This window comes from Lemur catta, chromosome 7 (genome assembly GCF_020740605.2).
Source record: "Lemur catta isolate mLemCat1 chromosome 7, mLemCat1.pri, whole genome shotgun sequence".
Taxonomy (NCBI): Eukaryota; Metazoa; Chordata; class Mammalia; order Primates; family Lemuridae; genus Lemur; species Lemur catta.
The window spans coordinates 11,571,996-11,595,770 of record NC_059134.1 but is presented as its reverse complement, the minus strand read 5'-3'; the positions used below and the strand labels follow the sequence as shown (position 1 = coordinate 11,595,770).

Here is a 23,775-nt window from a genome sequence, read left to right as displayed (position 1 = left end):
CTGCATGAACGGGCGCTCTTAGAGCTAGCTTGCAGGATCTGGGTGTACAAGTGAACCGAGAAGCATTCCACATTCACTGAGAATTCTTTTTTTTCTTTGCTCATTAGGCGTGGAATTGTCATGTATCATTACGGATTCGCAGACAAATGACCCCAGGATTGAATGGAAGAAAATTCAAGATGACCAAACCACATATGTGTTTTTTGACAACAAAATTCAGGGTATGATCCTATAGTCCACTCTCCTTTGTCCACAGGCTTGGGCATGTACTTTTGGCCAGAAATTTACCTCAGACTGGTAACCTGCATCTGTACCTGGAACTGGCTTTTTAAAAAATTTATTATTATGGAAAATTTTGAACATATGCAAAAATAGTGAGAATAGTGTATTGAGCCTTCCTGTACCTGTCACCCAGCTTCCACAAATACGAGTTTGTTAGGCAGGAATTTAATCTGTCCACAACCCATCCTTTTAAGGACTCAAAGTGAACATTTTCCTGGGCCGTCTTCTCATCGTGATCCCTGACATGGGTGATATGAGTGAGTTACTCAGAAGGATCGTGTGCAGCAGCAAGGAGACCAAGGATTTACTGAGCCACCCACCGTGCCCCTGGCTTGGTGCTGGGGATACCCCACGGAGAGAAGGCACAGGGTGCCGGGGTGACACCAAGTTGGGTGAGGACGGTGGTCAGTGAAGACTCTCCAGAGGTGGCCTCCGGGCAGCGGAGTGAAGGGGGGCTGGCTCGCCAGGCAAGACTGCAAGGGAGGCGTGGAGGGAGGTGGCCGGGCAGGAGAGACCCGTGGGTGTGAAGGCGCAGAAGGCTGGGGGAGAGGCTGCATGCTCCCACCGCAGCTGGGGCGTGGATGGGGAGATGAGGCTGGGCAGGGCGCCCGGGCAGGCAGCAGCACGTGGTGGTATCTGAAGGCCCACTCGCTGCGAGGTTCTGTGAGGAGGTGCCCTGGCCGCATCTGTGCTTCAGAAGATTGAAATGGCTGCTTTGCAGAGGAGAGACTGGAGATGGCAGAACTCAGAGCAGAGGTACCAAGTCAGAGTTCTAGTGCAGAACCCAGGAGGAGCTGAGGTGGCCTAAGTGGAGGTGGCAGCCGTGGAAGGAGACTCGGAGCAGTGCTAGGACTTGGCTTTGACGAGGCGGGAGGGAGGGAAGGGGGAAGGGAGGCTGACATGTGGCAGGGAGTGGGAGGACATGGCCCCCTGACAGGAGGGAGGGAGTAAACAGGTACAAATGCAGGTGTGTTCATACGTTTTCAGAGAAGTTGAGAGTTGAGAAAGATTCTGGATTTAGCTCAAACTATGGCCTTTCTGCTTTGGGTTTTCAATAATATCAGGAGTCATAGGCTCTTAAAAATAGTTTTGTTTTCCCACTAACATGAAGTTCCTCCTTCACCTCTTATTTTTGAAGAGATGGAAATGTTATTCTCAGAAAACAAATCAGTTTCCTTTGGCCACTTAGGCTGACCCTACTAAACCCTGTGCATTCAGTTTAGATCACCAGAGAAACCAAGTGAAAAATTCTTTAAAGAACTTTCTTTCTCTGGGGATTAAACATCTTACTCTTAGCTATAGGGATGAGGCGTACAAGGGATAGTATGATATTTACGACACAGGATATGAGGCTAGAGGGAAACTTGGGTCTACTTGGTCTCTTCTCTTGCCTCAGTGCAGGACTGTACCGAAGCCCCCTGGCAAATTTTTATGTACTGTTTTTCACATGGTAGTTCTAATCCTCTGCTAATGATAACTGCGTAACAAACCTTTTTATCTAAAAAAGTCATTGAAAATGTTCACTTTCTATTGTATAAGGATCTTCCTGTTTTTGTTATATTATGGTAAATCCTTCATTTACTTTTCACCAGTTGTCAGGTTTAATAATAAATAGTTTCTACTTTTTTGTGTCATTTTTTTCCCTATTCCTTCCTCTATTTGTTTTCCAGGTTTTTCATGCTTCTTTGAAAGACTATGTCTGTTTATGCTTTAAAATTTTTTTTCTAATTCATCTAGCATGATTATCACCCTTTAAGTAAAGTATAAAGTTCAGTGGGTGTTAGTATATTAACATAGTTGTGCAAGCATCACTACTATCAAATTCCAGAACATTTTCATCAGCCCCCAAAGAAACCTATACCCATTAACAGTCAATCCCCTTCCCTCAACCCTGGCAGCCCTTAGTCTATAATACATTCTGTCTCTAAGGGTTTGCCCGTTTCGGACACTTCATGTCAATGGAAGCTTATAGTCTTCTGTGGCTGACTTCTTTCTCTTAGCATAATGTTTTCAAAGTCCATCTATGTTGTACCTTATGTCAGTACTTCATTCCTTTTTATGGCTAAATAATATTGAATTGTAGATATGCCATGTTATTTTATCCCTTCATCAGTTGTACATTTGAGTCCTTTCCACTTTTTGGCTATAATCAACAATGCTGCTACAAATATTTGTGTACAGGTTTTTGTATGAACATAAGTTTTCATTTCTCTATGATAAATGACCTAGAGTGCAATTGCTGGGTCTTATGCTAGTTGCCTATTTAATTTTTTAAGAAACTGACAAACTTTTCCAAAGCTGTTTCACCATTTTACACTCCCACCAGCAATGCCTTGCCCCACATCCTTCCCAGCACTTGAGATTGCCTGACTGGAATCCAGCCATCCAAGTGGCCATGAAGTGGTATCTCAGTGTGCTTTTGATTTGCGTTTCCCTGATGACAAATGATGCTGAGCATCTTTAAATGTGCTTATTGATCACTTGTATTATTTTCTTTGGAAATATGTCCATTCAAATCTTATGTCCCTTTTGAAATTAGGCAATATATCTGTTTATTATTGAGCTGTAAATTCTCTCTATATTCTGGATATGAGTCCTTTGTCAGGCACTTGATTTGCAAATTATTTTCTCCCATTCTGTGGATTGTCTTTTCACCTACTTTTGTCCTTTGAAGCACAACGTTTTTAATTTTTTTTGAAGTCTAATATAATTATTTTTTTGTGTAGTCGTGCTTTTGGTGTCATATCTTAAAAAACCCTTGCCTAATCCAAGGTATGTTCATTTATGCTTATGTTTTTTTTCTAAGAGTTTTATAGTTTTGACTCTTATGTTGGGTCTTTGCTGTATATGGAGTGACAGAGAGAGCAAACTTGATTCATTTGCATGTGGATAGCTAGTTGTCCCAGCATCATTGTGGAATGTCAGTTGTTTTTCTAATGTCGTTTGTTTTGCTTTTCTTCTAATGGAGAATCCCTGCTGGACATGATGAGGAGGAGATGAGGTTCCTGGCTTTAACAACAGAGATGCATGTAATGAGTGCCTCTTACACACCAGGGACTATTTTTGGTGCTCAGGTTACAAATAGGAATAAGTCATGGTTCCGGTCCTCAGGGAGTTCACTTCTGTTATATGGAAATAGAAATCAGTGTGTAATCTTCTTACCATGACCTCAAATTCTGGCCCCAGAAACTACCTTCTTCAAGTGACAAAGATATTTGTAAAGGAGGTTTTTTTTTTTTTTTTTTTTGAGACAGAGTCTTACTCTGTTGCCTTGGGTAGAGTGCTGTGGCATCAGCCTCGCTCACAGCAACCTCAAACTCCTGGGCTCCAGTGATCCTCCTGCCTCAGCCTCCCGAGTAGCTGAGACTACAGGCTTGAGCCACCATGCCCGGCTAATTTTTTCTGTTTTTAGTTGCCCAGCTAATGTTTTTTTTTCTTTCTATTCTAAGTGGAGATGGGTCTCACTCTTGCTCAGGCTGGTCTTGAACTCCTAAGCTCAAGTGATCCTCCTGCCTCGGCCTCCAAGAGTGCTAGGATTATAGGCATGAGCCACTATACCTGGCCTCTGTAAAGGAGTTTTTAGTGCCCCTTGTCCTCTTTCCCATAGGAGACTTGGCAGGTCGTGCGGAACTATTAGGGAAAACTTCCCTGAAGATCTGGAATGTGACGCGGACAGACTCAGCCCTTTATCGCTGTGAGGTTGTTGCTCGAAATGACCGCAAAGAAATCGATGAAATTGTCATTGAGTTAACTGTGCAAGGTAGGAAATCATGTGAAAGTAAAACATTTTTGCCCCTTTTAGGCCTTCTGAGTCTCTGTCAAGAGAATAAAAGACATCAATTTGTATTTTGATTTCTTTCCTTCCAGAGCGGCATCCCTGAGGGTAGCACATGACTTGGGGAGGGGAGAGCTGTAGAAATCTGAGACTGCCGAGTTGGGGTAGAAGGTGAGCGGGAAGTGGAGCTTCTGCCACTTTCCTCCACCTGCTAGAGGAGGTGCTTTAACGTGCTTCCTGTCCCTTCCACAGCTCCCACCTGAAGGTGGAAGGAGTTGGAAGGAGTTAGAAGGGCCTATGGGATCACACTTGGGGTAGGATGAGCTGGGAGGGCAGGGTGCAGTGTGGCAGATCAGTCTGCAGATGTGGGCTTGGGGACTGCAGTGGTGTGAGAGCCCTCAGCTGGCTTTCTGGTCTTCAGAGCTGAGTTCTGGTGGGCTTCGATAAAAATAGAGCCATGGTGCTGAGATCTTAAATACCAACCCGTGTTCTTCTACAGTGAAGCCAGTAACCCCTGTCTGCAGAGTACCAAAGGCTGTGCCCGTAGGCAAGACGGCAACGCTGCACTGCCAGGAGAGCGAGGGCTATCCCCGGCCCCACTACAGCTGGTATCGCAACGATGTGCCACTGCCCACAGATTCCAGAGCCAATCCCAGATTTCGAAATTCCTCATTTCTCTTAAACTCTGAAACGGGCACTCTGGTAAGATCTCTTCTAAGAGGTGAGGATGGAGATGTCTTTATTGGGGCAAGGGATGCTTACTGTGGAAAGAATAGTTATTAGGAGAGACAGTGAAACTGTTTTACAAGACAGAAGCTAAAAGTCCAGAATATTGGAGATTCTAGAGGAAAAGTGACTTCCTCCTTTTGTAAACAAGTAAATTCTAAGGGAGTAAAATAAAGGAGGAGAAACCTATAGACTAAAGGAGACTGGGGAGGGATATTAATATCAAACAAATGTTATGGGTGGTTGAGGGTCCTGATCTGGATAATCAACTATAAAAATCATCATGAGACAATCAGGGAAATTTGATTACTACCTGGATATTTGATGATATTAAGCAACTTTTAATTGTTTTAGGCATGATAATGGTATTATGGTTATGGTTTTTAAAAGTCCTTACCTTCTGGAGAGTCACACTGAAGTATTTATGGATCAAATGTGTCTAGAATTTATTTCAGAATAACCCAGTGGTGGTGGGAGGAGAAGAAACAGATTGGTCATGCACTAGAGAGTTATGGACCCCAAGCCCTGGTCCAGGGACCACTGCTAGTCCGTGGCCTGTTAGGAACCAGACTGCACAGCAGGAGGTGAGCGGTGGGGGAGCAAGTGAAGCTTCATCTGTATTTACAGCCGCTCCCCATCGCTGGCATCACCACCTGAGCTCCGCCTCCTGGCAGATCAGCAGCGGCATCAGATTCTAGTAGGAGTGTGAACCCTACTGTAAACTGCATGCGAAGGAGCTGGGTTCTGTGCTCCCTGTGAGAATCTAATGCCTGATGGTCTGAGGTGGTGGTGCTGGTGCTGGGCAGCAGCTGCAAATACAGATGATCATTAGCAGAGAAGTTTGACTGCACAGAGACCATAATAAATCTCTGTAGACGCGTATCAAGGCCCTATCAGTGAGTGTAAGCTGCAGCTGGTGGCACGCTTTAAGTCAGAATCCAACACTTATTTTAGTCTGTGCGTGGCCGGCCCATTATTTTATTACCACTTCTGTCCGCGCCTCTTTCCCGCACTGCGCACTTGTCTCAGTCACAGTTTTGGTAAGCCCACAAGGTAACCCTAGCAAAAATGAGTAAAAAACAAATGTTGCTGGGAACTTTGAAAAGGGGGAAAGAGCCAATGATGAGACAGCAGAAGACTCTGAGACTGCCAACAAAATGAAAGCTGCATTTAAAAGAAAACACCAAGAATCCTACTTAAATTATGGGTCCCTTGCAACAGGGGATTCACGTTCTCCAAGCCTGCTTTGTATAATATGTGGTGACCGGCTATCCAACAAAGCCGTGAAACCTTCAAAACTGCTTCGCCACATGGAGACCAAGCACCCTGCTTTAAAAGACAAGCCTTTGGAGTTTCTCAAAAGAAAAAAACGTGAACATGAAGAATGGACGAAATTATCGAAGGCCACCACTTCATCCAATGTGTCTGCACTGAGAGCATCATTCTTCGTGGCCAACCGCGTTGCTAAAGCTAAGAAACCCTTCGCTGTTGATGAAGAGTTGCTCCTGCCTGCTGCTAAGGACATTTGCAGTAACTTTTAGGAGAGGCTGCAGTTCAAAGGTGGCACGAGTTCCTCTTTTGGCTAGCACCATAACTAGACGAATTGGTGAAATAGCAGAGGATATTGAGGCACAATTGCTAGAGAGGATTTTAATGAGTCACCATGGTACCTAGTCCAGGTTGATGAGTCTACTGATGTTGACAACAAGGCAACAGTGCTTGTTTTTGTGCGATATATTTTTCAGGAGGATGTGCATGAAGATGTGTCACGTGCACTTTTGTTGCCAACCAGCACCACTGCTGCAGAGATTCAAGCCTTCGAACGATTACATATCAGGAAAACTGAATTGGTCATTTTGTGTCAGTATATGCACGGTCGGAGCGGCTGCCATGACTGGACGGCTTCCTGGTTTGCTACTCAGGTCAAGGAGGTCGCTTCTGAATGTGAGTCTATGCACTGTGTCATCCATAGAGAAATGCTGGCTAGCCGAAAAATGTCACCTGAAGTAAACATTTTGCAGGATGTGATTAAAATTGTCACATTACAGTACACGCCCTTAACGCAGGCAGCTCTGTGCGGAGACGGACGCAGAGCACAGGCGTGTTCTCTCACACACAGGGGGAGGCGGCTTTCCAAAGGCAGGTCACTGGCCAGTTTTTGAGTTATAAGAGCTGTTCCAGAGATTTCTTTTAGAAAAACAGCCCCCACTGGCAGCACATTTCAGTGACACAGAATGGGTCGCAAACCCTGCTTACTTGTGTGACATATTCAACCTGCTCAACAAACTCAGTCTGTCACTTCAGGGGAGAATGACAACTGTGTTCAAGTCGGCAGATAAAGTGGCTGCATCCAGAGCCAAACTGGAATTATGGGGGAGACAGCGACCATTGGGATTTTTGACATGTTTCAAACACTAGCAGAGATTTTGAGAGAGACTAAGCCAGGGCCTTCTTTCTCCCAGCTGGTGCATGATCACCTACCTCAGCTTTCAAAAGACTTTGAGCATGACTTCCCAACCACAAAAGACCCCCGAACTGGGGAGGAATGGATCCGTGACCCATTTGTGAATAAGCCAGGGGAATCGACTATGTCCATGCTAGAAGAGGATCAACTGCTTGAGATCGCAAATGATGGTGGCATTGAAAGTATGTTTGCGACAACAGACAGCTTCAAATCTCCATATGTTCTGGATTAAAGTCAAGGTGGAATATCCTGAAATTGCCACAGAAACACTGAAAAGCCTTTTCCAACATCCTGTCTTTGTGAAGCAAGATTTTCTCTAGTGACAGCAACCAAAACGAGATTACAGAGCAGACTGGACATAAGCCACACACCTCGGGTGTCACTGTCTCCCATCAGCCCCTGATGGGACCGTCTAGTTGCAGGAAAACAAGCTCAGGTCTCCTGCTGATTTTGCGTTATGGTGAGTTGTGTAATTATTTCATTATGTAGTACAACCTAATGTATATTAATAATAATAAAGTATACAATAAATGTAATGTGCTTCAGTCATCCCAAAACACGCCCTCAACCTCCACCTCTTCCATGAAACTGGTCCCTGGTGCCAAAAAGGTTGGGGACCGTACTAGAGGACAGACTGGCCACACAGCAAACCACACCAGGCTTTTACTGTGTACAGTTCTCTTTTGGGAGGTGCTTTTTGGTCTGTGGAATGTCCAACTACATGTAGCCATCAGGTGAATTGCAATAGGATTTTCCGTCTTTGTTTTGCCAAAATGTTGCCTGAGGAGCAGTAATTATCAGAGACTCCCTTTACTGGAATAAATGTGAAGTTCTACCTCTCATTCTGGATGTTGCTGGGCTGTGTATCCTCAGATACCAAGGGGAGCTCGTCACTGGGAGCTCTCAGGCAAGAGTGTCGGGAAAGCGTGTCAGGAGGGGCCCGCCCGGCGCCTGGGGAACCGCAGACACGGGCGTTCGACCACGTTCTGGGCTGAGGAGGACACGGCGTGGCGACCTCGCTCTCCCGTCCCCTCCGAGGTCTGCCCTGTAGACTGGTCTAATTATTTGCTTGTTCCCCGAAACAGGTTTTCAGTGCTGTTCACAAAGAGGACTCTGGGCAGTATTACTGTATTGCTTCCAATGACGCAGGCTCAGCCAGGTGTGAGGAGCAGGAGATGGAAGTCTGTGAGTTACTTTTTGAAAAGATTTCATCTGAAGACTGGGAACTGAATAGAACATTTGTAAATTTAATATTAGACTATCAGTTTAGACAACTGTTCTGCCATGGGTCAGCTTTTTTCTAGAGCTGACTGGATCCACTGAAACCACTGGACTCTGGAGGAATGGAGGGGAACCCTGAGTCTAAATAAGTGGGTTCTCACAACAGACTTTTTAGGGCCTTCTTGTGTTGGGGACATTGCCAGTCATGTAGCTTCCATGGCAAGTTTAACAGACTCCATTTCTTTGGTAATTGATAGAATTATGAAAACATAAGGTGGTGTGTGAGATTGCTAGAAATATATCCAGTTATAACCATTTCGCAGGAAATGAAAAGAGCTTTAGCCCTGGTATTTATACTGTGGTCTGTGATATTATCTCTAGGGTGCTGGCTCTGAAGGGGAGTTGTTGAGGGGAGGATGGAGGTGGACAGGATGTGTCCCAGTCACCTGGGGAGCTTCTTGAACCCCTCCCTCCTATTTGTAACCACCCCCAGAGCAGTGTTTTCCACAACTGCCTCATATAGCTGGGCATGGTAGCTCATGCCTGTAATCCCAGCTACTTTGGAGGCTGAGGTGGGAGGATTGCTTGAGGCCAGGAGTTCGGGTCCAGTCTGGGCAACAGCAAGATCCCATCTCAAAAGAAAACTGCTTGATGATAAGGACCATTTGGGACCACTCTTCCACATGCAGATTCCAGGGCCCACCCAGCTGTATGCTAGACATGCGTGTGAAGCAAGCACTCCAGGTGCTTCTCATCTGTGTCAATCTTGGAAAACTGCTCTAGGGTTGTTTTCTTCTGAAGGGGTTTTTTTTTTTTTTTTTGCCCTAGACCTATTGAATCTTTAGGAATGAAGCTTGGGAATTAACATTTTAAAAACCAAAATTTCAAGTTGATTTTTAAGTGTACACTCACATTTGAGATCCACTTCGCTAGGATAAGGGAGAACTTTAACAACTTTCAAGTTAGTTGGCTTTTGTTGATAAACTCCGTGCATATTTTTCCATGCATCCTTATTGGCATAAAGGAAAGAGCTGCCCATGCCCCCACATTGAAGGTGACCAAGTGCCATTGCCCAGGAGGTAGAAATAAGAAAAGGGAATCCAGGGAGTTTGCTTACAGATAGGAGGCCAGGCGGTGGTGGGGGAAAGCTCACGTTCTTACCTACTGTTTTTTACTTTCAAATAAGGCTTCAAACTAGCTTTCTTCCCCCAAATAATCCACAACAAAGGAAGGCCCTGGAAGTTTGGGATTTTTTTCCCCCTTAGGATTCCCAAGTCCTCTGGCTTCTAATTCTGTCCTTGTAACCATTTCCTCCATTAATAATATTCTCAGGGATTTAGCCAGAGGATTTTCAAGCTGACAGTGCCGAGCCCCCTTTAGTACAATGTTAAGTGTGGCTGCATTTGAACTGTGCTAGTCTCAGTGGTCTTTACATGGAAGGTTAGAGGTTACGGTGTCCTGTATGTTCTAGGCTAGATTTTAAGTGTCCTCAGTTTGCTTTTTTGGCTGGAGTGGCATGAGGGGCTGAGGAGGTGGCACAGGGGGCCAGAGTCTCTCATAAGAACAGTGTGGATCGTCTCTTCCCTGAAACCTCCTTTTCTTCAGATGACCTGAACATTGGCGGTATTATTGGCGGGGTTCTGGTGGTCCTTGCCGTACTGGCCCTGATTACTTTGGGCATCTGCTGTGCATACAGACGTGGCTACTTCATCAACAATAAGCAGGATGGAGAAAGGTGAGCCTGCTTTCCGTGGAAAAAAGCACAGTTCCAGCTGGTGTCGATATAACCATGGCACTGAACTGTCCTCTTTTCCAATTCACAGTTACAAGAACCCAGGGAAGCCAGATGGAGTTAACTACATCAGGACAGATGAAGAGGTAATCACTGAGGAGCCGTGGAAATCTAGGTGTACCCAGCAAAGAAAATGACACTTCTCCGTGGAAGCCAAGGGGGTCCCAGAACCAGATTTCTGAGTGACGGTGCAGAACCTGAGCGTTCAGCCTGTGACAGTGGCACGCACACCCTAGTGGGGTCTGTGCTGTGCAGCTGCTAGCAGATGTCACTGTTTAAGAATGATCATTTCGTTTGTTTGTAGTTTTGCCCGATTTTTCTCATCAGGGACAATGTTTAGCCCATGTTAGATTTGACTAGTGTTTTCCTTTCTCACTGCCCCACTTGGCCCCTTGATGGTTCTAATTTTGTGTTGGCTTTGCAGGGCGACTTCAGACACAAGTCGTCGTTTGTGATCTGAGACCTGGCGGTGTGGCTGAGAGAACATGCAAATACCTCTGCTAGGAACTCCTGTCAAGGGCCGCCGTGAGCCGGGTGCGCTTGGACAGAGCTAGACACTCATGCAGAAGCTTTTTGTTTTGGGCAAAGTTGACCACTACTCCTTTCTTACTCTTTAACAAGCCACATGAATAAAAGAATTTTCCTCAAGGTGGACACAGTAACCGTAAGGAAAAGAAACTGAAAGTGTTCACTGAGTTGGATTCCCAGTCTATTGGTGGCCTGGTTCCCACATAAGTGTTAGGGTGATCTTATAGATCTTGTCCACACAGACTCTCCTGTGCCGGGCGCCGTGGACCTGTGAAGCCAATTTGTTCGCCACTGATCGTTCGCCGGCCAGGAGAAGCGCCGTGAGGTGACGCAGCAGCAGTGCAGCCCCAGCAATGTGAATGACCCGGTAGCTGCAGAGTTTGCATCAGTGAACCCAGAAGAGGCTTTTTACACGGTGACCTTGTTCCACTGGCCCACAGACCCCACTGCAGTTCCTTCTTACAGGCTCTCTTGATTAGTGTCGTGTCCATCCTGGGGAATCTTTTTGGATCAGGATTTTATTAAAAAACAACCAAAATAAGGAAGGTAAATTGCTTGCTGGAAGAGGGATCTTCTTACCTGAGGAACCCTGCTTGTCCAAGAGGATATCAGGATTTAAGGAAAACCTTTCTCTTAGGCTAAGTCAGAAATGGTACTGAAATATGCTTTTCTATGGGGTGTTGTTTATTTTATAAAATTTTACATTCTAAATTTTTGCTAAGGATGTATTTTCATTATTGAAAAGAAAATTTCTATTTAAACTGTAAATAGATTGTCATATAATGTTAAATAACATATTTTTTTAAAAAAGTTCAACTTATGGTAAAAGTTCCAAGCTCCTAGTGTTAAATTGGGAAATATCAGCAATTAAGAGTATTTTACCCAATAGAGGCTTACTGGAACATTCCTTTTTCCACATAAGTTTTAGCATTTTTCACAAGAGAACTTAATACTGTCTATACATCAGACCATTGTTGCTTAGGAAACCTTCAGAAATTCCAGTTGAGCAATGTTGACATGTTTGCATCTCTCCAAAAGAAACCCAAGTAGCTCTCAGGTTAGCTTTGAAATGCCTTTTCCTGAGATTACCAAAATTACCTATGCCCAGAGACCATGCAGAAGCTGTTAGACGTGCACACACAACCACATCAGTCACCTCCTGGGCTTGTGCCAGTGCCACCACTCTAGGTCACTACTGCCGCCTAACTTCCAAGTGCTGGGTAGAATACCCACTGCCACCTTTAAAGCCTCGACTGTGGCTTCGTGTCCTGATTAGCTTTACTGTAAGTGTTGTTGTTCAAGTGCCACGAGGCACTTGGTTCACTCCAGGACAGTTCGAAGGTGGACACCTCAGAAAAGTGGGTGTCTTCCACGTAGCATCCCACCTTTGGGTTCCTGTGACAGGCCTCTTTTCGGTTGTGGATGGCTCACAAAACAAAGCAGCTACTGCTATTTGTTTTTAAAGTTCATTTTAATAATTTGTGTAGTTCTTTAGTACTGTCCAGGGCCAAAGGCAATTTTATAATAAAATCTGTCAACTACAATAATACTGTTAGAAGAAAATGAATCCCACTGTTCCTCTTTGCCATGTAGAAAGCAGCCAGCACTGCAGGTTCTGCCTCCTCCCTAACAAACTGTCCTGTGGCGGCCAGGCTGGCCTTTTGGAGAATGTCAGGTGGTACAGCGGGTGGAAAGCCTGGTGGGAGGGAAGTAAAATGCCTGAATCAAAAGCAGGTTTCTCATTTTGATTTTAAATTTTTTATCTACCTGGGACAGTGCTGCCTTTGTGGGGGGCATTAGAAACATCATCCAGAAGCCTTTGTTCTTTAAGAGCAGATGTTCTTAGTCCCAGATACATTGCTGTGTTGGACCCAGGATGTGACGTGGTTTGAAGCAAGGAGCGTCTCAGGAGCACCTCATTCCGCCGTGTGCCTGAAGGATGGTTTTCATGTAGGAGAGCCTAGTTGCTTTGTGATTCAGCTCTCAGTGTCTTAATTTTTTGTACTTTGACAGTTTTTTTTAATTGAATACTTGAGATTATGTTGACTTTTCTTTTTTAAGTTACGTGAAATACTTGCTAGGGGATATTTGGCAGAGCAGTAGGCAACTCTTCAGCAGTTGCTCAATGCTACCTGTCTGCTTTTACATCGGCATCTCGAATGCTTACAATTAAGACTCTCCCTTCATCTTTTCATCTTGGTAGAAAGGGATAGCTCCCCAATCTAACTCTGGGGGAATAACACTCCAGCCTCCTTCTTGGTTGTCATAGTGATAGGGTAGCCTTTCTCATATCCTAAAACCTTTTACCCTAGTGCCACGGGAACTGGGTCTGACAACATAGAGAGAAATGGAAAGTGGGGCCTGGGAAGTAGTTGCCTACGACTGACTGTAAGACTGTAGAAGGAAAGGAACAGTCATGTACTGGAAGGTGTGACTGTCACCGAAGACTCAAGAGGCCTGTACGAGGCTGTGACTCTGCCTTTGGTATGGATGCTGCTGTACATAGATGTTACGGACTTGTACTAACACACCTGTAATTTGGTATTTGTTAAACCTCATTTATAAAAGCTTTTAAAAATATGTCAAACTTCGTTTCATTCTTTCTTTCTTGTTTGCTTTCACGTTGGGTTTACCTAGCGTTTTGTTAGGCACGTATACTGCAAACAAACACCACAGTCCCACCACTGTCCACCGGGGAAATCACCTGGACTGCTGTCCGTCTGTTCACTCAAGAGCAGCTTGTGACTTGCTATACCAATGACAAGTCCACCTGTGTCATGGTTCACATATGAGAGCGCTGTGGGAGGAACACAATGGTACCCATCCCCCAAAACTACTACCATGCTTATGTTAAAAACACAGCTAAGCAGTAACTTTGTACTTTCGCTTCTATAATACTGGGATTAAAAAATGCACCAAGTGCATTTGTTTCTGGACATTCTTGGATAGTGTTTTAAGTTTCCCTGATGGTGCCAACAGAAGAGACTCAAGTTTTCCTCCACTGTGGGAGCAGTCCCTGGCAGAACGTTACACGACTCAGCAACAGCGCACTCTGGAGAAGGGACACAAAGCCGTTTTTCCATGAGCAGGAACCGTATCTGTGTACGAGCAAGGATGTCTGTTACTGGGAGGCAGGCAGCTTCTGTGTAGGAGCAGAGGCAGGTGGGTAGACGAACCAAACCTTAAAGATCAGATAAGGAACCATTTTTTTCCTAACAGGAAAGATTTGGTTTCATTCTTAAGTACTTTATATAAAGTTAAAATGACTAACAGTAAAAGCCCTGTTCTAAAAATAGAAAAATCCTATTGAATACTGGAAGGCTGTATTTGTGCTAAATCTTTATTATTTCATTTAAGAAAGCTTTACACTTTAAAAAAAATCTGCAGTTATAAATAATAGAAAAAATATTATAATCAAAATTTTATCATTAGATATGGGAAAATATGTACTATAAGGAATTCAAACATGCTAATAGAGGCTTGATTTATAAAAGAAAGCTGAAGTTTTTAAGTTATGTTCCTTAAAGACCAGATAATAGCTTATCTGAATGGACAGGACACTTTCAAATGGAATAAAGTTATAATATTAAATAGCTTTAAGTTTAAGATAGAAAATCTAAATCTGGCATTTCTCTATTATTTTATGATTTTTAACCAGAGATGTCATAAAGGGCAGTGTAAAGGTTGGCCAGCTGCAAGGAGATGAGCAGCTGGAGTGCCGGGGTCCTGAGGGGCTTTGCTGCTCCATGATGAAGTGTCACTCCAGGTGCATGGAAAGGGATCCGTCCGCCTTCCCACGTGCAGGAAACAGAAGTGTTTCCTCAAGGGCTCTTGCTGTCCTGGACACCTGGAATGCACCGTTTCAGTTGGCTGTTTTCAGGGGGGTCTTTCGGAGGGACCTCCTGCTGGGAGTTGGGGTGTTTTTATTCCTGGCTGGAGACTTCACATTCCACTGCTGGGGTTGTGGAGGCCTAGGAAACACAAGGTATAGTCATTCTGGAACTAAAAGGAAAACCCTGACAAAAACGTCACCTCAAAAGGAACTCTTTGGTAAACTTACGGTTTGTCAGGCAATGATAAACATAAAATGTCATTTCCTTGACTCTGGACTTCCGTTTTCTCTGGAAGGGAGTCAAACACAAATTCAGTATTCCCAGAACTTCAAAGGCGGCTAACTATCAGTCTAGAAGGAAACTGAGAACTTGCCTTTGACCGAAGGAGTCCGCGGAGTCCCTATGTAACTGACCCCTGCTCCAAACGTGACGTCATTGATGGTCTCTGGGTAAAGGGGAAACACCATTGTTAACTAAAAGCTGGTAGGAAGCAGGCATCAAGAGGTTCCTGTCTTACTTGTCACCTCAACCCTGGCCCAGGCCCTGACACTGTTGAAGGCTCCTTCCTCCTGTGAACTCTCCTTTGGGTCTCTCCTGACTTCCCTTCTCCCACCATGGCCCTCCTCAGGCTGCTCCACCGGCCACTCAGTCACCGCTCACCGTCTCTGGCTTCTCCCCGACCCCATGTCTTCTGTGACTGTCCGCATTGCCAGTGGCTGTCAACTTCAGCTCAGATCTCCCTCCTGAGCCCAGTTCTACACTTCCTATTGTGCTGTTGTGCCTCCCCCGGCTCCCCTGAAGACACTTCACCAGCTCCTTACCTCCACCCCACGACACGTTCCTTCTATATTCCTAGCCAATAAATGGTCCGTCCCAGCTAGAAATACAGCATCATGGGCTTCTCCTCCACACGGAGCCAGTAACCAAGTCCTGTCAATTCTACCTTCCAAGTGTCTGTTCATCCTGGTTCCTTGTCCCCCAGCCCTTGAACTTCTGAGGTGCTGTCCTCCCAGGGCCTCCCCTTCCAGTTCACCCTCAAGGCAGGAGAGCAAGTGTCAGGAGCACAGACCGCCGAGCGCGCGCTGTGAACTCTGGCTCTATGTCTTACCAATTGTGTGAACTTCTCTAACAACAAGTTTCCTCACCTCATAAATGGGGATAAAAATGTCCCTACCTCACAGGGAAGTTGTCAGAACTGAATGAGATTATTTATGTAAGGTGTTTAACACATTAACTTCCATGAGAGTTGTATTTAACTCACTCCAGTTTTGACGCTGGGGAGGCGTGAAGCATATACAAAATCTTGTTGATGTTCTTATTGTAAAAATTAATATTGATGAATAGAAGTCGATAAATTTTGCTTTCTTATTTATGTTTACCTTTAAATTACACTCGAAGTTTTTATTCTATTTTCATCATGATACACTGTAGGAAAATTTCTGATTTTTTTTGTGTGGCAGTCAATGTGTTAACCCAGTATCTGGTATAGCTAAGTGCTGAAGAAATGTTTGCAACTACTGTGATTTAACAGCTACTATCCCCTACGTCACTGGAATTATGTTTAATTAAGAAGTTCGTAAAGTCACTACGTTGCTTAGACACTTTGATAGCCTCGTGTTCAAGAAAAGCCTAAAATCCACCCTCAATCTGAGCTGGCCTCAAGCTAACTACAGAGTTACTTGGTGTGAAGGTACCCACGTGCACACACACGCACACTCTCACGCTGAGCTGGCCACCAGCTGACTTTACAGACCCACCTGATGCACACACACACACACACACACACATGCACACGTGTGTGTGTGCGGTATGCTCCACCCATGCTCACCTGTCCGAGTTGCTAAGCAGGCCTGTCTCTGCACACCCAGCTTCTCTGCCGCCCCACATCTGACTTCAGCACACCACCCGGTCTCTGAGACCCGGATGGTGCAGCCCTGCCCCCGTGGCGCTGTATGTTTGTATGAGCGCCCATCTCAGGAACAGACCACATGCTCACTGAGACTGCTGTCTTTTTGCAAGCACATTTGTGAAGTGAGCTGCAGAGTTCTTCCTGTTCTCTTCATACTTTATCTTCTTATGAGTACAGACTGTATCTTTCTAGTCTACATTTTAAAGCTCATCAGTGCACTGCAGCGCTGTGTACCTGATAGCTACTCAAGCTTCCTTATTAGACTGGTGGAGAATTCTATCCTCGTCACTGCTATGAAGACAGCTCAGGTCTGCTTGTTCCTGTTTCTGGGAGGTCTTGCCTTGTGCTGTCATTAGAAATTCCCTTTCCTTGCAAACACATCGCTCTTCCTGTTTGGAAGCCTGTGTGTACTCCAGGTAACAAGTCTCCCACCTTTACAAAAGCCCCTGTGTGGTGGCTCTTAGATTCCTAATGCACTGTGCTTAGAATCAAAGGCAGAAGTGTCTTTGCTGCCTGAATTACAGCAGTAAGAGGACTTGCTAAAAGCTCCCAAAGACTTTCAGTTAAAATTCTAGGATTTTTAACTCATTTCCACTTAGCAAAACCACTTTGTGTTGAATACCACTGGTGTGCTGCAATATTGAGCTGGGTGGCATTTCTCCTACTAGCTTTGATGAGCTGAGACACTTCTGACAGTCACCCCCACTTAAACTTAGAGTTGTCAAAAGAATCTGTATTTATAAACTACAGAGAAAACAGAACTAGGTGCTTTTAACTTGTCTAATAATTCTTCCAAGAAGAAGAGCTAATAAGAGACCCTCCTTCAAGCATTTCTTCCACGTTCAGCATAAAGATCGATGGCCAGAAGTTGCATCAACAGGACTACTGCCCTCGAGGCTAGAGAAAGAACGGTATTCCACGATCCGATGACACCTGAGAGTCTTATGTTCAGTGCAGAGGTAGCTCTACACACCCAAACGCGAGCGGCATCAACACGCCTCGCCAGGCGCCGCTGCTGAGGCACACAGGCTGCCAGGGACCAGCCACAGACCGAAATCAGGGACTCACGGCACTCTCCCCGTTGCTTCAGCATACGGTGCCCAGCTGCCAAAGCAGAAGCACCTGGTACTCCTGAGCCAGGGACACAGAACATACAGCAAACTCTTCTGTTTGAAGGAGGCTGACGTTTTTACATACACAACATTGCATCTGTTCAATATATACATATGTACCCAAAATTACCCACTGCCTTTAATGACAAAAGCTGTCATGATTTAGTTGTCATCTGAGGAGAGGTGGGGTGGGATACTGTCCCCTAAAAGGGGGACCTGGATGAAAATTATCTATAATCCATTAAATGTTCTGTAAGACCACAGCATCACAGGTAAAGAGAACCAACAGCCAGTAGCTAGAAGACAGTAGGTGCTCAAATATAGGAACTGCCTAAGACGTGACTGAATGAACGGTGTGCTACCTCGCCGCTCTGTTCCCATCTCCTAATGCCCAAAATCAGGACTGGAGGGAGGCTGGGAAGGGGCACAGAAGTGGGACCAGGAGGTCTGAGCTCCCAGCTCTGCCATCCAGCTGACCACTGAATGGTTCCAGGCACTGGGGCAGGGCCTGTGGAGAAGTGAAATGGCCTAAAATGAACAGCCAGGGTGGACGACAAACACAGGAGTGTGGTGAGTGTCTTGAGAAGGTCAGTGCCAGGGGAGGGGCGCCTGCTCTGGCCTGGGGGTCAGGGAAGGGGGCGATCCAGACGGCAGCGTGGCGGCGTGGTGTGTGAAGACCGGGTCAGGGAGGAGTGTGCCCTGCTGCAGGCACTCCAAGAGGACTAGGGCACGGCTGGGGTGGAGAGTCCGGGGCATGCAGGGATGCACCCGGCAGGGCCTTGGAAACTGCACTGAGGATTTAGACAGTAGGATCTTCTATCTTTTTTTTTTTTTTTTTTTAAGGGATGGGGTCTATGTTTCCCAGGCTAGCCTTGAACTCCTGGACTCAAGAGATCCTCCCACTTCAGCCTCCTGACCAGCTGGGGCTACAGGCACATACCACCATGCCCAGCTAAGAGTTTCTTCATACTATAATAATTTTCTCAAAATAATGGGTTTCATGGGGCTTGAGACAAGAAGCAGCTATATAACAAAATAATGGGAAAAAATATTCTGCTCGTCTAACTCATCTATACTTTGAGATGAAGGCGCTGGTGCTGACATCTGCCCACTGCCCAGAGCAGATTTGGCTCGACGGCACCAAGTACACCCGGACAGCAGGGACACCAAGGAGGGCTGCCTCCAGAAAGGCACCGTCTAGGTTGGTAACCTAACTTCCTTACCCCTTAGCATCACCACTTGTCACATGAGCGTCCTTCACAGGTCACTGTGAAGTTCAGCTGAGTTAACGCATGCGAAAACAAGAGTGCTGAACATGCAATAAATGCTCAGTTAATCAAGTTATTAGGAAGACCCTGAAACATTCAGTCTGAATAACGCACTATAATGTTGACCATCAGGAGTGCCTTTAGCCAATTATTTAATAAAAGAACTACCTTACAACAGGAAAGAGTTTTACCACAACTCTAGGAAATAAATAATGACTGTAGGGGAGACCTAGGGGAAGCCAACTTACTCAAGTTGGTTACTTACGCTCAGGGGTACTGATGGCCCGTTTAGTTACATGGTCGATAGCTCCATTGGACTCCTGCTCCAAGCTGTATGAAGATGCTAGGATAAAGCAAAAAAGTTTTATCTGTCTAAAAAAACTCAAAACAATATCAAAGAACAAAGCAACCAAATGAAAAAACATATTTGTAAGATATGTGATAAAGTTAAAATTCCCAATATTTAAAGTATTCTTATAAAAGGGCAATTCAGAAAGAAATACAAATAAATAAAAATTTGAGGGAAAAAAGTCCATTCTTATTAGGATTAAAAAAAATGGAAATTAAAACCATACCATTTTTGGTCTAGAAAGCTCAGCAAAGACAATGGGAAATCATAAAACCCGTGTTTCTAAGTAGGAAAATGGACACTCCTGTAAAAGTACAATTTGGCACAAGTTATGGAAGACAGTTTCACTCTATCAAAGTTTTAAAATATTCATGGCCTTTGCTGGAAATTAACCTATGGCTTACATACATACAAGGCTATATGTACAAGGATGTTTATTGTGGCATTATTTGTATTAAAAAGTTGATCTGTCTCTAGGACTGTTAAAAAAAAGCTGAAAAACACCAATGTTTACAAGAATAGGGTAGCAATAAACACGTATTGGTACTTCCACACATGGAATGCTATAGAGCCACTGGGAGTAAAGTTTTGAAAGAAAATTTCATGGAAACCTTTGCACTATATCTTATTATAAACGTGTATAGGGAAGCAGGTCATAAAACAATGCACACTAAGATCACAATTTTGTAAGTGAAACAAAATGTGTGTGTGAGGAGTAGAACACTGGAGGAATGAACACCTCGCTGCTGTGGGTGAGTTAAATATTCCACTATTTCCCAAATCTTTTAGAATAGATATGCATTGTTTTATTACCCATAGTCCTAACTGCCCAATTAATGTTGTTTTCAAGATAAGAAAATAGAAACCATTTTGAAGGATCGAGACGTAGGCTTGCTCTGGTTTTTGATCGCTATGCTCTCACTAGGTCTGGTGCCAAACTGAAGGCTTACCCCGATTGCATGGTTTTTCCGGGCTTCCAGAATTCAAAGTGAAAGGCAACACTCCTAAGCTCCGACTCCGATGCCTCCTATTGGACTCCACAGCCTTCCTGACAGAATTCAGGATTGCAATCGTGCTCAGGGACATGGGCCTGTGGAGGAGAACAGACACCAAGGTTCTCACTGCAGTCCCCACCGGCTTCCGTTCAAGAGCATCCCTCAGCCACACAGGTTCCAACCTCCCCGGGTAGCATGTGGAGAGAAGGGCGGGGCGGGCACAGTGACGACGCTCTCCTGCCGACGCCTGGTTGGGACGGCAGAGCTGCCTCTGAGAACACGCAATCAGCCCCCTCAGGGACCCCGTGGCCCTCTACCTGGCTTTGGACATCAACCTGTTCAATGGCCCGGTTTCAGGTACAGGGGACAGAGTCGGCGCACGGCCAGTGCTTGGCCCAGGTGCTGAGGGCTGGCTCACAGTGGGATTTTCTTGGCCAGCAGGAACTGGCATTATTTCTAAATGTGGAGCAACCTGTTAGAAAAGATAAAGAGTTTTACCTTCTAACACTTTTTTTAAAGTTTTAAAAAAACTGATACATAATAATTGTACATATTTTGGGGGTATGTGTGACATTTTGATACATGACTACAATGTGTAATGATTCAGGATAATTGGGATAGCCATCACCTTAAACAAGTATCTTTTCTTTGTGTTGGGAACATTCCAATTCTTCTCTTCTAGCTATTTTGAAATATATAATAAGTTAGTGTTAATGATAATCTCCTTACTGTACTATTAAACACTAGAACCTATTCCTTCTATCTAACTGTTTTTTGCACCCAGTAACCAACTTCTCTTCATTCCCCTCCCCAACCCTTCCCAGCCTCTGGTAACTACCAGTCAATTCTCTACTTCCATGAGTTCCACTTTTTTAGCTCACACATATGAATGAGAACATGAAGTATTTATCTTTCTGTGCCTGGCTCATTTCACTTATAATATAATGTCCTCTAGGTTTATCCATGTTGTACCAAATGACAGGATTTCATTCTTTTTTAATGGCTGAATAATATTCACTGTGCACAGGTAACACATTTTCATTATCCATTTGCTTATGGACATTCAGGTTGATTCTATCTCTTGGTTATTGTGAATAGTGCTGTAATGAACATGCCAGTGCAGCTGTCTCTTTGACGTACTGATTTCCTTTCCTTTGCATATATACCCACAAGTGGGATTGCTGGATCATATGGTAGTTCTCTTTTTAGTGTTTTGAGGAACCTCCATACTTTTCTCCATAGTGGTCATACTACGTTACATTCCCACCAACAGTATACAAATGTTCCCCTTTCTCTATTTAACATTTTTTTTTGGAATGGAACCTTCACATGCTATGAGCAAGTCAATAAGTAATCTATTTTAAACCATATCAGCCCTGGGCAAGTAGAACTTCCTTTTCAGAAACAGAATATTAGTAGCAAACTGCTATATGTAGATGTTGTGGCATTAAAGAGAGAGAGGAATAAGTTAGTTTGTCCTCATCACTTTTTAATACAGCAGATCTGTCTGGACTCCTCAGGGCAGTGAGAGCATTATGCTCCTAACCAGAGTAGCAGCTAATCCCAGAAAGGCCCCCGTGATGATCTGCTCTAGTGAGGGGCCTGCTGGGAGAAAGACAAGAAACTAAGACACCAGGCAGATGTAGGTATCTACGGTTGCTGTGACCAAAGACCAAACAACCCCACTGCCAGCTTGCTTTCTGGCACTTATAGGATTCTCCCAACTATCATTACAATGACCTTCCAGACAAATTCCCATGCCATAGCCTTGTGGGACGGAAGGCCTCGAGCTGTTGGTGTATCTATTGCTTATAACAAAGACACACGGTAGTGGCCAACAAGTAGTAATCCCAAAGGTCTAGCTCTGACCAACCTCTGATCATACGTGAATTTTAAGAAATGCTGGACAGACTGACAGCAGAGAGCAGACTGGGAGGCGGGGCAAGCTGCAGGCAGGCCTTACAACTACCTGTACTGCTGGCGCCGCATCGGTGCCTTCAGCCACCCTGCTCACGTTTGCTTGTTTCGCCAGCTCTTGCTCCTGGGCTAGCTGTTCGTTGTACTTCTTCATGTCATACTCAAGTTCTGATGCCAGTTGTTTGTCAACTGCAAAGAAATCCTTGACTTCGTCTCGGTAATCCTGCATCACCTCCTGAAACAGACCCAGAAGCATCCTTTAATGTTTTCTTGAATAAAAACATAAGGTCTCCAACATGACTTGATAAATAATAATAAGAACAATTATAAGTAATTATTATTATTTATAATTGCTTATAATTACTGTTCTCCATAGTGGCTGCACTACTTTACGTTCCCAGCAACAACGCACAAGCATTCCCCTTTCTCCATTTAACACATTTTTTGGAATGGAATCTTCACGTTATGAGCAAGTGAAGATTTACATTACTGAAAGCAGACTATTTCCATTACACTAACTAGCAGGTATAATGGAATATTCCGAGGAAACACCAGCCATACTTATGAAGACCACAGAAGCAGGTGAACATGATGTGAGATATTAACCAACAGTTCTGATCTCTTGGGAAGCTTCCTGTCTGTCTATCTGCCAGTTAGCAGGAAATCTCCAAGGTTTCCCATGTGAGAAAGAGAGTCCTGGCTCAGACAGGGCCTTTGGAGCAAGTCCCAGGAAGCAGTGCAGTCTAAAAGCTGCTCATCTGCCTACATTAGCTTTCCCCATAGGCTCACAGGGGATGAAAACTAAGGCTCTAATCCCATTTTTTGTGTCCTCTTCTGAAGATTTTCTAGAAAATCTTTTATCATATATGGGTAAGAACATTTTTAGGTCTTAAAGGTCTACTAGGGACAAGGCCACTTTGCTAAAAGAAAGAAATCATTTCATCTAACAGTATTAGAGGGAGAAAAATATCTATTGCAGCTCCAACCAGGAGGGAAGTCCCAACAAAGAGAAGGAAATCCATCATCTCTTCCAGTTGCCACTCGGAGTGGGCTCCACAGGCTAATGAAGAGAATCGCTGTACTATCAAGCAACTGTGTGACCATCCTGTGAGCATGTGCCCAGAAACAAGAGACAGACTTCCTTTTCTTGAATGTTTAAGTCATCTACTTCGGATCTAAGCTCTTTCTTTTTCCTTTCTGAGGTCTAAAATAGGGCAATAGAAATATAAGAATAATTGGAAGTTCTTGTTTTTGCCATACAATGCTTCTTTCCCACCTTAGCTTCTTTGGATAAAAAGCTATTTGAAAAACTATATTCAATAATTTCATTTAGCCTTTTTTGGGAAAAAAAGCTCATAGTATTTTTTGAGGAAGAAAAACACATAATGTGAACAGAGAAATAACTCTGTTGAATTAAATGAAAAAAATGTTGCATTGATTTCTGAGTAGCAGATTTTGCAGAAAGGCCTGAGGCCTCACTTGGTTCTGCACTGCAGGTCAACACATCCTGGCTTTGCCCAGACTGGGCCTTCTCACGGTGCCCCTGCTGCACAAACAGCGAAGCCAGGCTGGTTGTGGCAGCCCCTGAGGCAGTTGCTACGGGG

General features: G+C 44.5%; 2 protein-coding genes across 6 annotated transcripts in view; one reads left to right on the top strand and one right to left on the bottom strand.

The window, feature by feature from the left end:
- The window catches only part of JAM3 (junctional adhesion molecule 3), a 65,618-nt gene extending 52,250 nt beyond the window's left edge, over positions 1-13,368 (top strand). The window contains exons 3-9 of the mRNA XM_045555644.1: positions 108-221; positions 3,890-4,042; positions 4,557-4,759; positions 8,333-8,432; positions 10,074-10,203; positions 10,292-10,346; positions 10,685-13,368. Coding sequence (XP_045411600.1) covers positions 108-221; positions 3,890-4,042; positions 4,557-4,759; positions 8,333-8,432; positions 10,074-10,203; positions 10,292-10,346; positions 10,685-10,720 — 791 coding nt within the window. The 3' untranslated portion in view covers positions 10,721-13,368. The remainder of the gene's footprint in view (positions 1-107; positions 222-3,889; positions 4,043-4,556; positions 4,760-8,332; positions 8,433-10,073; positions 10,204-10,291; positions 10,347-10,684) is intronic.
- The window catches only part of NCAPD3 (non-SMC condensin II complex subunit D3), a 72,272-nt gene continuing 60,534 nt past the window's right edge, over positions 12,038-23,775 (bottom strand). For 3 of the 5 annotated variants that reach the window (XM_045555639.1, XM_045555641.1, XM_045555642.1), the window contains 7 exons: positions 22,224-22,406; positions 20,572-20,726; positions 20,210-20,349; positions 19,176-19,253; positions 14,995-15,066; positions 14,849-14,909; positions 14,110-14,759 (listed from right to left, as the gene is read on the bottom strand). In XM_045555639.1, the coding sequence (XP_045411595.1) occupies positions 14,651-14,759; positions 14,849-14,909; positions 14,995-15,066; positions 19,176-19,253; positions 20,210-20,349; positions 20,572-20,726; positions 22,224-22,406 (798 nt within the window). In that variant the 3' untranslated portion in view covers positions 14,110-14,650. Of the gene's footprint in view, positions 12,184-14,109; positions 14,760-14,848; positions 14,910-14,994; positions 15,067-19,175; positions 19,254-20,209; positions 20,350-20,571; positions 20,727-22,223; positions 22,407-23,775 lie in introns of those variants that run through there. The other 2 variants (XM_045555640.1, XM_045555643.1) reach the window with 2 other exon arrangements.